The sequence below is a fragment of the Phascolarctos cinereus genome, unplaced genomic scaffold (assembly GCF_003287225.1).
Source record: "Phascolarctos cinereus isolate Bilbo 61053 unplaced genomic scaffold, phaCin_HiC Scaffold_2;HRSCAF=192, whole genome shotgun sequence".
NCBI classification, from domain to species: Eukaryota; Metazoa; Chordata; class Mammalia; order Diprotodontia; family Phascolarctidae; genus Phascolarctos; species Phascolarctos cinereus.
In genome coordinates, this window is record NW_027555625.1 from 314,975,232 (window position 1) to 314,992,541 (window position 17,310).

General features: G+C 43.1%; 1 protein-coding gene and 1 long non-coding RNA gene across 3 annotated transcripts in view; one reads left to right on the plus strand and one right to left on the minus strand.

Annotated features, from left to right (window-relative positions):
- Positions 1-15,110, plus strand: part of LOC110211433 (uncharacterized) — a 47,459-nt gene extending 32,349 nt beyond the window's left edge. The window contains exons 3-4 of the long non-coding RNA XR_002325394.2: positions 4,862-4,992; positions 15,036-15,110. This is a non-coding gene — a long non-coding RNA (uncharacterized LOC110211433). The remainder of the gene's footprint in view (positions 1-4,861; positions 4,993-15,035) is intronic.
- The window catches only part of NOL4L (nucleolar protein 4 like), a 200,443-nt gene that overhangs the window by 115,962 nt on the left and 67,171 nt on the right, over positions 1-17,310 (minus strand). Inside the window, exons 1-2 of one of the 2 annotated variants that reach the window (XM_078150205.1) lie at positions 6,239-6,322; positions 4,951-5,060 (exon numbers count right to left, since the gene is read on the minus strand). In XM_078150205.1, the coding sequence (XP_078006331.1) occupies positions 4,951-5,013 (63 nt within the window). In that variant the 5' untranslated portion in view covers positions 5,014-5,060; positions 6,239-6,322. Of the gene's footprint in view, positions 1-4,950; positions 5,061-6,238; positions 6,323-17,310 lie in introns of those variants that run through there. The other variant, XM_020990731.2, reaches the window with a different exon arrangement.

Consider the following 17,310-nt stretch of genomic DNA (forward strand, 5'->3'; position numbering starts at 1 on the left):
AGACACTTACTAGCTGTGTGACCCTGAGCAAGTCATTTAACCTTGTTTGCCTCAGTTTCTCATCTGTAAAAATGAACTGGAGAAGGAAATGGCAAACTACTCGGTATCTTTATGAAGAAAACTCCAAATGGGGTCACAGAGAGTTGGATATGACTGAAAAACAGCTGAATAATGAACTTGAGCTGTAGTTTAGTGAAAGCTAGACATTCAAGAGACTGAGATGAAAAGAAAGCACATTCCAGAGATGGGCAGTCATGTGTCACTTTCCTGCATAGCAACAGGAAATCTAATGCTTCGTACTGAGAACAGATAATGGGCCAGTTTGACTGGAAGAGGGTATATGAAGGTTAGTCATATGAAATAGGACTAGAAATGTAGGCAGGAGATTTAGCAGTTGTGTGGAGAATAAATTGCAGAAGGGGAAGACTAGGAGTAGGCAGAACAAATAGGAAGCTATTGCAATAGTCTGGGCAAGGGGTGATAAAAGCCTGAACTACCAAAGAAAGGGACAAATGGGAGGGCAGTCAATATGGACAGGAACAAGACTTGGCTATTGATTAAGCATGGGGGTGGAGAGAGAAGGAGGAGTCTACGATAACTCCAAGCCTGTGAACTTGGATGACTGGAAGGGCGCTGATGCCGTTCACAGAAACTGTCGAGTTTGAAGGAGAAAATCAAATGAATTCTGTTTTGGACGCGTTGAGTTTGACATACTTAAACAACATCCAAGTGGAGATGTTTAGCAAGCAGGACTGCTGTTCGTGAGAGAAAGTTAGGGCTGGACATACAGATCTGAGCTGCATTTGCATAATGATGATATGTGAACCCAAGACAATGGATAAATCACTGAGAGAAAAGATAGGAAGAGAAGAGAAGAGGACTCAAAGCAAAGACACTTAGGGGGTGCCCACATTTAGTGGTCAGAAGGAAAATGACCCAGCAAAATAGACTGAGAAAGAATGAGAGACAGGTCGGAGAAAATGTATGTAAAGTGCTATGCAAACCTTAAAGTGATTTATAAATAAAAGTCTTGTTATTATTTGTAAAACAGATGGGTGACCCCAGTGTTACTGCTAACTATGAATCAAAGAATCAGAGCTAGGCCCCTAATTAGGTGGATTCTGTACGGAGAAGTTCTAGAAAAAGATAGTCAAGAATGCCACAGGATAAAAGAGGCATGGAAAGCCCAGGAGCTGCCCCGGTGGAGGGGGTACTCACATTAATGAGACCAAGGAAGTATACTGAAGTACAGGCCATAACCTGTCTCTCCTGGAAGGCTGATTGGGAAGTCTGAATAGCTTATATTTTGGGGTATAACATGTGTTTGAGCTGCGTGTAGGGGATGGAATTCCACACTGCATGTATGGTGACCATGAAGCCAAATGTCTCTTCCTCATTTTAGCCAACCAAGCTTTCTAGACCTTTAGCACCTTATAAAGATAGCCCCAGTGGACAGCAGCTCCCTACTTCACAGAATCAAAGAAATTCAGAGTTGGAATCATCATCATAGCTCACTTTCTATAGCACTTTAAGGGTTATAAAGTACTTTCCTCAGGTAGCCCTAGTGAAGCTGAGATGGGTACTGTTAAGTATCATTATCATCCCTATTATACAGATGAGGAGACTTGAAGCTCAGAGAGAGGATCTACCTATAAGTTATAAATGTAGTAAAGATCAGTATTGGGATTTAAACCATTTTTTCCTAATTATAAAATAGGTACTTTCTTTTCCAGAGGTGAAAATCACAACTTATAAAAGGGAAGTGACTTGCCCATGATCACACATGGACTCAGTGACAAGAGTTGACTAATCAGGTCGAACATCCCCATCTCTAGTTCAACTTTCTTTCCACCGTACCATGGATTTTTAGGTACAGTCCTCAAGGTCTGGTGGAGTAAGAAAAGGGTAAACTACAAAGTATTATGTAAATCTGAGTCATAATAACAATAATAATAGTAGAGATCCTTCTCCATTTATGTTTTAGGCTTAATTTCCCAAAGGAAAAACTTATTCTATTTAAACTGGGCTTTTACAGAGTAACCTTGGCTCCATATAGGTAGGACAAGAGGAGGGTGAGGGTTAGGGGTGCCCTCTTCTTCTAGGGGTTCTGATTCTACTTTCTCACTTTTGAATGGGTAGAGTGAAAGCATAATGTAGTGCAATGAAAATAACAGGGTCCTGAGTCCATGCCGAATGAAGATCAGATGAAAGAACTGGGGATATTTAACCGGGAGATGAGAAGACTCAGGGGAGACACAAGAGCTGTCTTTAAGTATCTGATGGGCTGTTATGTGAAAGAGGTAACAGACTCATTCTGTTTGGCCTCGAAGAGCAGCACTAGAAGCAATGGGTAGAAGCTGCCAAAAAGCAAATTTAGACTTGATGTCAGGAAGAGCTTCCTAATGGTCAGAGGGGACTATTAGTGGCCTGGGCCACTTCAGGAGGGAGTGGGTTCCCCCTCATTGAAAGACTTCAAACAAGCTAGATGACTACGTGTCAGGGATGTTGGAATGAGGATTCTTCTTCAGGCATAGACTGGATTTTAGGTCTCTCCCAAACCTGAAATTATTAGTTACTGTCTTTCTATGGATTCAGGAATAGGAGCTAATCTTGTATTTTCTGTACTGAAAATGTTATAATCTGTCCTCTGCACATGGATACAATGGAACAATGAGCACTGAGATTACAAAATCATGGGATTTCAAAACTGGAAAGGGCCTCAAAAGACATCTGAGTCCAACCTGGACCAAATATGGATCAATGCATCATTTTAGGAGGCAGCAAGGGGTGTGGACAGAGTCCTGGATCTTTGTCACAAGGGATTGTTCAACCTGGAATGTGTGTGTGTGGTGGTGGTGGTGGTGGTGGTGGTGGTGGAGGGGTGCAGCTTGGATATTATGTGAAATAAAGTCAAAAGGTGTCAATAAAATGTGTGTGTGTTTTAAAGAAAACAGAAACACTGGTATTCAGAGTCAAAAAACTTGATCACTAGTACCAAACCTACAACTGAATTGCCAGGTCCCTTTCCTCTTCTGGGCATCAGTTTTCTCCTTTGTCAACTAATACAGGCTAGACTAGATAACCTCGAGGGTTCCTTCTCTCTTTTACATTCTATGTTCTAAGGCTCCTTTGAGCCTTGACCTTTTAAGTTCTATGTTCTAAGGTTTTTCCCAGCTCTCACTGAAGTAGGTAGAAAGAATGCTGGGCCTGGGATCAGGAGTTCTGGGTTCAAGTCCTTGCTCTAACACTTACTAGCTATACTTCTCAGCTTTGTGACCACGAGCAAATCACATAACCATCATGGAGCCTCAGTTTCCCCATCTATAAAGTGGGAGTGGTAGTAATCCTTGCCCCTTCAGTCTATAACAGAGCTGTTAAGAGGAGCAACTGAGAAAATGGATGTAAACATACTTTAAAATGCAAGACATGGTTATTTTCCTATGATGGGCCAGGGCACAGTGAAAAAACCTATGAATAAGATGCACCCCCTACCTTGCACTCTGCTGAACAGGAAAATCCAAGCCCTCACTTTGCTGAGGGCTGTAGGGTTGGCTTTGTGAATAGACAGTAAAGTATGCGTGCTTTTTTTCTTTTTATAGCCTGTTTCCAGGGTGCCCTGAAAAGCCCTGAATAAACCACAGCTGGGGAGGCTTGGACAGCTTAGGGGCCCTAGAATATTATCAAGCCATCCTCTGAGGTCCACTCTCCCAGTCTCAAGCCTCTAGAGTAGACCATACTTCTCCTGACTCCCTGAGGAAAAGAGCTCACAAAAGTGCTCAGATTCTACTCTTTCATTCTCTCAGATGAATGAGGCAGTGAGGGGTAATGGAAAGAATACTATGCCTGCAGTCAGAAGGCCAAGGTTTGAATCCTGCCTCTAACACTTATGAGTTGTTCAATCAGTAGGAAATTCACTTCACTGTTCAAAGTCACAATTTCCTTATCTATAAAATGGGTATAATAATACTTGTACTGCCTTACAGGTTGGCTGTGAGAAAAGCGCTTTTAAGTGTAAAGTGTTATAGCAATGTGAGTTTTTATTATTACTGCTATAAGACAGAATTATGGTTTAATAATAGCTAGCATTTATATAGTGTTTTAAGGTTTGCAAAGCACTTTACAAATACCTTCTCTTTTGATCCTTACAACAATCCCATAAGGTAGTTGCTATTGTTATCCTTATTTTACAGATGAGGAAACTGAGGCAGAAAGCATTTAAGTGACTTGCCTGGGGTCACCCAGCTAGTAAGTGTCTGAGGCTGGATTTGAACTCAGGTCTTCCTAACTCCAGGTCCAGTGCTCTATCCACTGCAACACATAGCTGTTTGGTGGAAAAACACCAGATATCTGGGCATGAGTTCTAGTTTTGCCACTTACTAGCTATGTGGCCTTGAGCAAATTTTCTCATCTATAAAATGAGAGGATGCAATAAGATGTCTTCTGAGGTTCCTTCCAGATATGATCCTGTGATTGCTAAAGTCTCCTTCTAGCTTTAACATTATATGTTTCAAGGTCCCTTCCAGGTTTCACACTCTATGTTCTAAGGTCCCTCTCAGCTCTGACACTTGTTAAAAGGCAAACTGAATACTCAAAATTCTAGCTTCCTGACCCCTTCTTATTAATAATTGTCTGAGAAGGTATGTGGAGGTGGGTGGGAACATGAATTCCGTGGATTTCACCGGAATAATTCTCCTCCTGACCATCAGGGAGTTCTGCTCAGCAGACCAGTTAAGCAGGAATACTTTCTTCCCTTGCCTTCTTCCACCTCTTTCAGCTTTGACTGCCTTTCCAAGATAACAGACCAGCAACCTCTTCAATTTTCAGTCAATTTTCACAGGCCTTGGTCTTTTGTCTCTGATAGGGTGATACAATGTACCTGGCAGGTCCAGGGAAGGGAGACATTTCTGCCTGATGTTCTCTAACCAACCCTCTCTGAAGACGGCTACTCACCTGCTCCTGGGAATTCATTACCCGTAGCTTCATCTGCTTCAGGTATGTCGAAGTGAGGGGCATGTTGTAGTCGATGATCCCAGAAACCAGAGGGGAGGGAGGCTCATTTTCTGAAGGAAAGAACAAACCAGAAGCTATTGATAGCCTGTACTTAGGGCTCCAGGAGCCTCCACCTCAAAGGAGGAACTCGGCCACTGACACCTAAGAATGCTTCATCTTTACTCTCAGTGGACTCAGTGGACTGAGAGAAAACCCATGCTATTCACACACTCATTTCTATAATCCTTTAACATGAGTGATACACTTTCTTCTTAACCATCATTGGGCTTAGTACTGTGTTATCATCACCATTTTACAAATGGGGACTGAGGCTTAGAGAAGGAAGTGGCTTGCTCATGATAACATGGCTAGTGTTGAAGTGTTAAATGTGAAACTTGGACAAAACTGAAGTGACCATTTTAAACTTAAGTTATTCATTCAAAAAACATTGTTTGCTTTATGGAGAGTCCTATGCTTCGGAAAAAGACACAAAGACAAATAATAAGTCACATTTCTGTGGTGCATTAATGTTTTAAAAATGCTTCCCTCACAGCAGCTCTTGAGTGAAAGTATTATTAACCCCATTTTATAGATAAAGAGACTGAAATTCACAGAAGTGAAATGACTTCCTCAAAATCACACAGCTGTTAAGTGGTGGACTTAGGATTTGAATCCAGATCTCCCGACCTCAAGTCCAACTCTCTTCTGTGGAAACAGCACTTACCTTTTTCAACTCAAATCAACAAACACTTATTAAGTGCCCGCTACATGTCAGACACCATGCTAATCCCTGGGGAAACAATAAGAGTCCCCTGACTTTGAGGTGTTTATGATCTTACACGGAGTTATGATTTGTACACAAACATACAATAACTACAAAATAATTATAAGGTAGAATAGCCTATAACAACATTAGGCTTCCTGGAAGAGGTAACATTTGAGTTAGTACTTGAAGAATGAATGCAGAAGATTTCAAGAGATGGTGATTGGGAGAGAAGTTAATCCAAGGATAGGGAAACAGTACAAGCAAAGGCATAGAGGTGGAAAAACAAGGGGCATGTGGGCAGGGAGGGGGAGGAAGAGTCTAGTTTGGCTGGTGCAAGGGTACATGAAGGGGTGTAGCACCAGATAGGAAATGATATAGTAGAAAGAACACTAGATTCTGGAGAATGGAGTCCATAGGCACCTTATTGAGCCTCAATTTTCCTTACATAAAATGGAGATCTTGTAAAGAAAGTGCTTCACAAACCTTAAAATGCTGCAGAATAGTAATGTTATTATAAGGCTGGCAAGGTGGGAACCTGGCAGGAAGCCTTGAATGTCAGCTTTGGGACTTGAGGCACTATTCAGTAGGTGGTGAGAAGCCACTGAAGGGCTCTGCACAGCCCTGGAGCTATTATTGTAGTCTCTATCTTGGTCAGGTGAGGCTGCAGAGGAAAAGTTATGAGTCAAGGACAACTCCAAGGTTAGCTGGCCATGTATCGATTAGAACCGAATTCCCAAACATAATGAAACACATCCCAAGTGCTCAGTGGGTGAGAGGGGAGGGTGGAGCACTGGGCTTTCCTTTGGATTTTAGCTCCATCCTCCACTTCCACAGGAGGACCTTGTCAGCTCCTACCCACCCCTTCCCTCAGGCACAGCCACAGGGGGTAGGAAAAAAACACCCTTCACATTCCAGTTTCCCCTCCACCTCCTGGCCTGGGCTGAGAGACTAATGAAAGGAGCAGGCTCTAGTAGAAAGACTCCTGGCCCTGGAGTCTGGAGATGATGGCAAAGTCCCTGGTTGCACTATTGATTAAAGGGAGTGTGGCATGGATAGAACACTGGAATTGAACTCTGAAAGACCTATGTTCAAATCCTACTTGTGAAATTTTACTAGCTGGGTAACCTTGAGTAGGTCACAACTTCTCAGCCTCAGTTTCCTCATCTATAAAATTAGGATGAGTATACCTATAGCACCTACGCCATAGGGCTGTTGAAAGACTCAAATGAGATAATATATGTAAGACACTCCGCAAACTTTAAAGTGCCATCAAAATGTCAGTTTTTATTATATTAGTGATCTGGCTGAGCAAGCCTCTTCAGCTCAGTCCAATGAAAAGAGCTCTCAGTTTGGAGCCAGAAGACATGGGTTTGAATTCCATGCTTGTATGACCTTGGGCAAGTTACTGAGATGCCTCAGACCTCAGTTTTCTCATCTACAAAACGAGGGAGTGGACTAGAGGGCACCTGAGTGCCCTTCCAGCTCTAAATCTATAATCCCATGATCAGCCTCAGTTTCCCTACCTGTAAAATAAGGACAATATCATCTTTCTCTTTTTAACTACCTGTATCATATGGTTGTTGAGATAGTCAAATGAGACAGTATCTATGAAATCTATTTATAAATTATAAATCACAGTGTCTATGTAATTTCTCATTATTAAGTGCAAGGGATATCTACAAGAAGGCATTATCTCCTCCCTTCCCCCTTCAAAAAATACCAAAACAACAACAAAACCATGTATCCTCTGGGCTTTTCTTGATTCATTATCTTCCCCATCAGTTAGGTTAAACATTTCTTGACTCCTCCCTCTTCTACTCACTAGTTACTGGATCTCACCTCTTCTATATTACCATCCAAAGACATACTCAAGAGTGGAAGAGAGACTGGTGCCCTCATTAGGGCTATTAGCAGCAGCTGCTACCTCCCTGATTCTAACATCTAGTTTCAATACAAAAGACTGATTGCTTCCATCAACCCAAGGGCTTTCCAGAAGAACAAGGACCTTTTTAAAGCCTGAACTAAGTAATCCAGAGTTCCCTCCTGAAGCTAATAGCTTCATCAGTTCAAGGATCTGATATTCCCCCTATATGGACACACCTTCCACAGGCACGTATCATAGCCAAGCTGTGAGTTGGTGTGGTAAAAAACAATAACAACAACAACAACAAAAAAACCCCTCGTCATCTCATTAGCCTCTCCACACTTGTCTACGATGGTCTTCAAACAATAGACAAACGGTCTGAGACTAGACTCAAGTAAAAAAGGCTTTCCCATTTTTAAAGATGAGATACAGGTAGTACTTGATTGACGTAGCCTGGAGTTCTAAAAGGCTATGCCAATGGTATACAGAAAGACCTTACTGGAAGTCTCCTCTGCAACTGGATGTCATTATACATTTAAGTCTTGACTACTTCCCCAAATTCTTGTAATTATACTACCAGGTCACTCACTTATCTGCATAGCTGTGGATGCCTTTGGGGGGGGTAAGAGTAGGGGTAGAAACAGAGCTGATTTGGATCCTGGCTTCTGACATTGATCGCCTACACAACACATTCTTCCATATTCCACATTCAATTCTTCCATATCTAGGGTCACAGTCTCCCAACCTTTGATGGCCAACATCCTGGCAGTCTCTGATATGGGCAATCCCAGAAGAACAGGAACATTTGGGTTCAGCTACAGAAGTTATCATCTGAGGATCCATTTCTTGCTGACACAGTCATCACCGCCCAAGCTCTTCAGTGTTTTCCATGCCTAAGACTACAGGTGGCTCACACTCTAGCCTGGTGTATAAGATTTATTTCCCCAGGGTCAAATCTAACTCAGAGGAACAAAAACACAGACACACAAGGAAACCACCAAGGAAACACAAGGCTCCCCAGAGCTGTTCTGCTCAGACATGCAGGGATCTCACATGACTAATTCTCCCTTCTATCAGTACACTCAGTTCTGCAGCTACCAAAAAAGGGCCAATTTAGCCCAGAGGTAGTGAGTCTCATTGCTTCTCTCTCCTGCCCAAAGACAGAATGAAGAATGGAAGAGAGACTGGTTCCCTCCTCAGGGCTATTGGCAGCAGCTGTCACCTCCCTGATTACATAACATCTAGATTCAATACAAAAGGATGCCTGCTCCCTTTCTAAGGGTCTTCCAGAAAAGAGATGTCAAACACATGGACTGCAGAACCAAATAAAAATGTAATTGGGAAATATTTAACAAGATAATTAAGAACAAAATAGAATATAGATGTTAATATGTGGTTTTCTAAGTCAATATGTAGCTTATAGGGATTCTTTTGAATGGTTTAGTGGTCCCCATTTTTATTTGAGTTTGATACCACTGTTCCAGAAGAACAAGGGTCTTATTAAGTCTGAACTAAGTAAATGGTCCAGAATTCACTCCGGAAGCTAAAGAATTAGAGAAATATCCTAACGACCAAAATAGGTATATTGCGCCAAAACTTTAAATGTTCTCACCAAGGGTGTCATTCACAAGAAAAAGATGTCTGTACTTTTAGATAATGTTACCCAGTGGAAAAAGCTGCCTTATTAGATACTAAGGAGTGTGATCGTGAATGATCCAGCAAATCCTTAGTGAGAAAGAGGAGAGCTTCTGGAGATGTATTTCAATATCTATTTGCCAAATCGAGATGGCAACCAGCTCAAGGGCTGGATATGTTTACAGAACTTCACAGACAATCAATGGTGCAGAAGCTTCCCTCAGACCCAGCCAAGCTAAACCTACTCCATCACCTAAAATCAGAAAGTATTAATGAATCAATGAAAACTGACCGTAGTACTTCCTGCATTTTCCCAGGGCCAGCCACAAGGCGGCAACTTTGGAAGCAGTTTTGTGAGGGGAGGTGAAAGCTTGGAGATGCCTTCTAAGGGTCCCTTCCAGCTCTGATAGTCTAAGATTTTATAGTTATTTTGTCTTTAGGGATCTGTGACTTTATCTATGGGGAGACCTTGCTTCACTGATATAGATCACAACCTCTTCCAGGTATTTGCAGTTAATTTTCATGAATTGCTAGGGCCAAAGCATTCATGATCTGGTGGCCCACCTTCTGACGACAAGTATGTAACATCATCATCATCATCATCATCATCATCAATAATAATAATAATAATAATAATAATAATAATAATAATAATAATAATAACAATAGCAGTTATATGGAATTTATCATGTGCCGGATACTGGGCTAAGCACTTTACAATTATCTCCCTTGATCCTCACAACAATCCTGAGAGGAAGGTGATATTATTATCTCCATTTTACAGACAAGGAAACTGAGGTAAACAGAGGTTAAGTGACTTGTCCAGGATCACATAGCTAGTAAGTATCTGAGGCTGGATTTGAACTCAGGTCTTCCTGAGTCCAGGCCTGGACCTTTATCTACTGTACCAGCTGGCTGTTCCAACAAGCACAGATTGACAAACAGCAATCATTTCATCCATCTCTACAATAGTTCACACAACATTATAAATAAAAGAATAATAGCAGTATATTGACTTGTCCCAGGACTATTTCTATCTAAATTCCATTTAAAATGTAAGAAGAACAAGATAATGCTGTACAGTGGCTGAGAAAAGCAGCACAAGGGTGTGGAGAGAGAGACCCAGTCTCAGTCCCAGGAAGATCTGAGTTCAAATTCTGCCTCCAACACATGACGGCTCTGACTCTGTGTTAAGTCACTTAACCTGCCATTGCCCCAGACAACTCTAAAGGCTATGAGCCACAGAGCAGGTTTCACAGTGGTAGAGGACATTTCCTCATGACTAGTTTCCTACTCTAATGCAGTAGCTAAGTGAAGCATTGGATAGAGCGCTGGGCCTACAGTCAGGAAGACCTGAGTTCAAATCCAGCCTCACACTCACTAGCTGTGTGACCCTGGGCAAGTCATTTAACCTCTTGCTGCCTCAAATAAGGATAAAAATAGCACCTACCTCCCAGGGTTATTGTGAGGATCAAAGGACATGATATATTTAAAGCACTTAGCACAGTACCTGGCATATAGTAGGTGTTGTACAAATGCTTATTACCTCCCTCCAAGTAACATCACAGGTCTGGTAGGGAAACATTCATTAAATGGCATTTATACAGTACTTTAAATTTTACAAATATCTACATCATCTCATTGGCTTCTCACAATGATTCTGTTAGGTGGGTACCGCAGATATTATTACTCCCACTATTTCAGATAAGGAAACTGAGGCACAGAGCGATTAAGTGACTTGCCCAGTGGCACATAGCTAGTAGTTAGCTAGGCTAGTTCAAGAACCATAAACACAAAGCTTGTGTCCCACTGGCATAGCCCTTGAGAACTTAGGGGTAGCTCCACACCACAAGCGATCAGGGAAGAATAAATAGCAGTTTAAGTAGAGAGGGTACTGGGGCAAGAGCCTCAGCAAAGGCCTAAGTCCCCCACTTCACCTCATGGTTCTAAGTCTATGTTCTTTCATGGACCTAAGCGCCCCAGGGGTCGTCAGGTATCTCTCAGGAGAATGACGGTAGAGTCTGGCAGCCCTGGCATTTCTCACCCTGATTTCCCGTTTGCTTTCAGCCCTTGTTTATGCTGTTCATGGGGAATGGAGAATCAGGATGCAGGGGCCTGGACTGTCCGTGGTTAGAAACAGACAAGGAAAGGATACTTTCCACAAACCTAGAAGGCAGGATTCAGGGGCTTCTTCTAAAGGAAGCATGAGCAATGTCCCTGTCCTAGTCTGAGTTAGAAACAGCCCAGGGGAACCTCCCCTTCCCCAGGCCCTCACTCTGTAAATGACCTTTCACCTTTCTTGTCCGGTGCTGAATCAACTCAAAAAGCCAAACAAGCCCAAATTAGCCCTGCTGGGAAACATCCCTTATCTCTTCTAGGACAGTGGATGGAGGTTAAGGGAGAGAATGCTGGCAGTGAAGCAGCAGTGAGAGAGAACACCAATCCCTAATGGCCAGAGGGACCAGGAAAAGTGCAAAGGGTTGCTGTCCCTTCTTCCTCCCCTGCCCCACCTGTGTGCTGCCAGGCATCCAGAGCTGGCTGATGCCTTCTAGGCATTTTGAGGGGATGTTATATTTAGAGACAATTCTCTTGTCAGCAGGAGAGAGAGGAGGAAGAGAGGGAGAGAGACAGAGAGAGAGACAGACAGACAGAGAAGAGGAAAAGAGAGAAGAGAGAAAGGTGGGGGGAGAGAGAAAGAGACAGAGAGAGACAGAGACACAGAGAGAGAGAGAGAGAGAGAGAGAGAGAGAGAGAGAGAGAGAGAGAGAGAGAGAGAGGAAAGAGGAGAGGGGAGGAAAGGAGAGAGAAAGGGAGGGAGAGGGAGAGATAGAGAGACAGAGAGACAGAGAGAGGAGAGGAGAGAGAAAGGGGGAGAGAGAGAGAGAGAAAGAGACAGAGACAGAGGAGAGAGAAAGGGAGGGAGACAGACAGAGACAGAGAGAAGAGGAAAAAGAGAGGAGGAGAGAAAGGAAGTAGGGGGAGAGAGAGAGGAAGAGGAAGCAAAAGAGATGAGAGAGAGAGAGAGAGAAAGAGAGAGAAGGAAGAAGAGGAAGGGAAATAATGTAATTCTGTTGCCTTCCCCAATCAAGATAGGGCCACAAAGAGTACATGCTGACATTTTCTGTCCTTACAGTTTCCTTAAATCCCTTTTTCTGGGGTCTCCAAGGAACAAGAAGTGGAAAAGAGGGTGAGAAGCAGTGTGATAAAGGAGAAAGAACATTTGCCTTGGGGTCAGAAGACTTGAATTCAGAGCCATCTCATTCCATTTTGGGGACAGCTCTCATGATTATTAAGATTTTCCTTATATTAAATAGAAACCTGCCTTTCTGCAACTTCTACCCCTTGCACTGACTTTTGGGGTCAAGAAGAACAAGTGGGCCTCAGTTTTCTCATCTGTAAAATGAGAGCCTGGGAGGTAAACTAGATGGTTTCTGAGGTCCCTCAGTTTGCACCTAGTACTGCTCTGCATTGATTAAAAGGGTTTCTTTATTGAAAGTTTCCTATATCAATAAAATCATGGGCCTGGTTCAAAAAAATTAATTTGAACAGTACCAGGAGCAAACTAAGGCGTAATGTCTTAGAAATACTTGCAGTTCAATTGCTAGTGGCCAAATCCTCCCCATTCCACAAATCACATTTTAAGAAGGATATTGAAAAATGAAGGCTCAACTTGAAGAGATTCAGAAGAATCTCGTTGGTGAACAGATTGGAGACAATGCCATAGGAACACTGGCTTGAAAGAGCTAGGGGTATTTATCCTGGAGAGAAGGCAAGATCACTGTCTTCAAATGCCTCTGGGTCTGGCTATCCTATAGAAGAGGGATCTGATGTAGGCTCATAAGACACAGAACTGGAAGGGACCAACGTTCAGGTTGCGGCATTTCAAGGTGATAGGTATGTGATCTTAGGTAATATGCTTTGCTTACCTGGGTCTAAGTTTACTAATTTGACTAACAGGAATAATAATGCTTCCTGAACCACCTCAGAGGGCAGAGGTAAGGAAAGGCTCTATAAGCCTGTGTTAGTATGATTGCCAGGGTTTAAAATGCTGTGCACTCAGAGCTCTCCACCTCACCTATCTCAGCTACAAAGGGAGAATATACAGGCAAAAAACCTGTCCTAGTGTAAGCAACCTTAGAGTCGCGACCCATTCTTCGGTTCTCCCTCATTTCTTAGGGTGTTGGCTTCAACAGGGAAAGCTCTGTTACCTGAGGTAAAGAAATGAAGTGTATTCAAAGGGTGAGGACCTGATGGGCACAATGGGGAATTAATCCACCCTTTCTCCTGACAGGAGCACACTGGACTGAGGTTTCTCTGCTGAACCCACAAGGTTTATTTATATTCCAAGGGATTTCTCAGCTCCAGCTTCCTCCTCTCTCCTCTTTCCTCTTCTCCCTCCCTCCCTGCAGAAGGTGGGGGAAATGAGCCACTCACTGCATGATACCCCCTCCCTCCTCTCCATAAAGATCATTTGGAGAGGGAGTCAGCAGCCCCAGGAGACCTCTGGAGCCTTAATTGGGGAGTGGGAGGATGAGGACATCATCATGCTGATGATCTCCAGAGCCCTGGAGAGGTGGGGGGTGGGAGGGGAGGGGGAAGGGAACGGGAGCATCCTCCTCATGCCACCTCCTGCTAGGAAGCTTGGCTGCCAGAGGGGAAATTGAAATGGAATGAAGCTGGCAAAGGGCAGGAGAGAGTACTGCCACAGACCCTGCCTCAAGGATCCCTGCTGTTGAAGTGGGAGGGAGACAGAGAGTAGCTTCCCCTTAGAATCGCTACAGAGCAAAGCCTCCTTCCTAGCTGACGCCAACCTCTCGTAGCCCCTTTCCTCCCCCAGAACGGGCTCTGTGTCTGACACAGCCAGTTGCTGTGGAAATGATTAGGATGTGAAACGGAGGGTGACGACTCCAGGCAGGAATTAAGCAGTGGGAGAAGATGCCCTCAGGACTAAGACCCTATTTTTGAAAAGACATCCTGGAGGAATAAAACACTGCCTAGGCTAGAAGTTTCTAAAAGAAAGAAGCAGTGGGGTGTGGTCAACACCAGTGGACCAATATGGGTCCCAATTCTAGTGATTATCATCACACCCAAACACACATACACATACTCTTACTAGCTGTGTGACCATGGGCAAGTCACTTCCCTTTCCTGGGTCTCAGTTTCTCCATCGGACAAGTGAAGGGGCTGGATTACATAATAATAATAACAATAATAATAGCTCACCTGTATATAGCACTTTAAGGTTTTCAAAGTGCTTTACATACCTTAACTCATTTGATCCTAACAACTCTGTGAGATAGGAACTATAATTGTCCCACATATGAAGAAACTGAGGCTGAGAGAGGTAGTTTTGTCCAAAATCATAGCTAGTAAAAGAAATGGAGAGGATCTCTAAGGTCCCTCCCAGTTAGGACAACCTGTATTCCTCTTTTGACAAGCAGTACAGCAGTAGTAAAAAGAACACTGGCCTTTAACTTAGGAGACCTGGCTTTGAGTCACTTAGTACTCAACACTGAGCAAGTCACTTACTTAGCCTCTTTTAGTCTCAGTTCCTCTATCTGTCAAATTGGTATAATTGGACCTGAACTCTGCCTCCAATGGCTGTTGTGAGGAAAACACTTTGGAAATCTTAAAGCATTATAGGAATATGAGTGATATTATTTTTATTATTACTACTACTACTACTACTACTACTATTATACATATGTTAAGGTCTCTTGTCCAGCTCTGACATTTTATGTTCTAAACTTTCTTCTGACATCCTAAGGTCTTACCTTCCAGGGCCACCATTCTATGCCTCTATGTCCCAGCTACCAAGGAAATGCATTATACAACCAACCAAGGTGTGTATACAAAACCCTGCTTTAGTTCAGACAAATTTTGGGGCAGGATGGTGTTAGGCAGAAAGTCACCTATGTAGCACTGTGCCAATCAATGTCAATGCTTAGAGATGGGTAGGTATATTTCTCATCACAATTCGAGGGTCCCACTTTGCACATGCCAGTGCATTCTGGATCCAAGTGTGGGGGTATCAGAATTTCCCAGGGGATACCAGCTCCTTTTACAAGAGATTTATTTCAGTGCCTCACATGGCAAGAGCCAGTGGATGGGCCTGATGGGAGGTAATGGCCTAACTGCTCTCAGGGGAAGGAGAGTCATTGGACGATGGTGACTGAGCTGGTGTCAGAAGTTCCTAATGTGCTGTTTCCCAGGCCAACCAAAATGAAATGAAAACCCCACAGGTCTTCTTCATGTACTGCTTCTTTTGCCATTCATTTCAGTATAAGATTTTTATCTACGATGGTAACAATACTCTTTGTGTCACTTACAGCAGAATCCACTTAATCAACACCTAAACAAATGGGCCATCCTTCATTCAGAGCCAGAGCCTACACTTCAAACAGGGGCAAAATTGCCCCTGACTCTAGCAACCTTCCCTGGGCTGGGTGCCAGAGAACAGACTTGGCACAGAGCACTTGGGGGAAGCTAAACCCTAGATGAATGGCCCACCTGGGCTCCATTCTCAGGGAGACTGCCTACATGCACCAGCTAAATTTATTGGCCTGTTTTACTGTGCCAAAGCCACCTGCAAGCAGATGTGCCCCCAAGATTTAGTGGGGGTCTCTGGGGAGGCTGGGCGGAAATGGGGTACAGGGACTACCTGCAGCTCACTGAGTAGATACAGGCTAGAGTTTGTGTACCTGAATGCTAGGAGTTACCCCACTTACCTTCCTGTCACTGGAGGTAGCTTAGAGTCAACAACAACAACAAATATTTATTTATTAACAATTTAAGACAGCATGTCCTCAGCTCGTCTCTGCCTACTGAAATCCTATGCATAGTTTAAAGCCTAGCTTAAATGATACCTCCTCCGGGAAGCCTTCCCTGAAAGTTCATAAAATAATTAGCCAATTTACAGTCTCAGAACTGAAAGGGAATAATTTTACAGATGAGACCACAGAGGTTTCAGGAGCACAAGATCACTGAGTTAGAGTTAAAAGAGACCTCAGAGGCCATCTAACCCCCTCATTTTAGAAGGCAGGGAATGGAGCCCCAAAGAGGTTAAGTGACTTATGATGACATCTGTAAAGCATTTAGCACGGTGCCTGGCACACAGGAGGTGCTAGAGAAATCTTTATTCCCTTCCCCTTGCCCAAGGTCACACAGAATCCTAGATGGCATGGCTGGGATCTGAAACTGGTCTTCTAAGTAAAATTTCAGCGATTTTTCCCCTACACCATGCCACCTGTGATCTCTTCTCATGTCAAACACCTTCGCTTGTACTACTCTGATAGTCAAGTTACCAAGCATTTGTTATGCACCAACTGTATGCCAGTGCTGGAGATACAAAAAAGGGCCAAAAAAACCAGTTCCTGTATAAGTCTTTATTTTTATAAGTCTTATCATACTAGTCTTATGTCTTATACTCATCATGCCTTATTTTCATATTATAAATATCTCTGCGTGTGGCTTATTTTCCACTGGAAATAATAAGTTCCATGAGGGTGATGACTATATCTAATTTAATCTGAATGTCTCCCCCATATTGCTCTGTTCCCAAAAGGTAATTAATAAATGTTAGTTGAGTTGAATTAAGCACCTACTATATTCAAAGCATTGTGTTGGGGCAATACAATGAATGAATGGTAAGGAAATGAACTCACAGAGCATTGGCTGCTCGTTCAAGATAATCCAAATTCCTCAGCATGTTATTCAAGGCCCTCCTGAAATACAGTCATAGCCTACCTTGCCAGCCTTATCTTCCTCTTCATAGACTTTATGTACCATCTAAAATAGACCAACTTTCCCTTACCCTCCCCTGCTCTCCACCTCCAAAATGACCTCTGCTTTCCTTCCTCAGCAGGGCCTTTTTTCACAATATTCAGTCTCTCTATGCCCAGAATGTCTTCTACCCCATCCAAACCTCTTCCCCTTCTCTGCCTATTAACATCCTACCTGCCTGTCAAAGCCCAAATCAAAAGGCACCTCTTCCAGGAAACCTTCCACGATTCCCTGAGCTGAAAGCAGTGTTTCTCATTTTGTTTAATAGCATGTT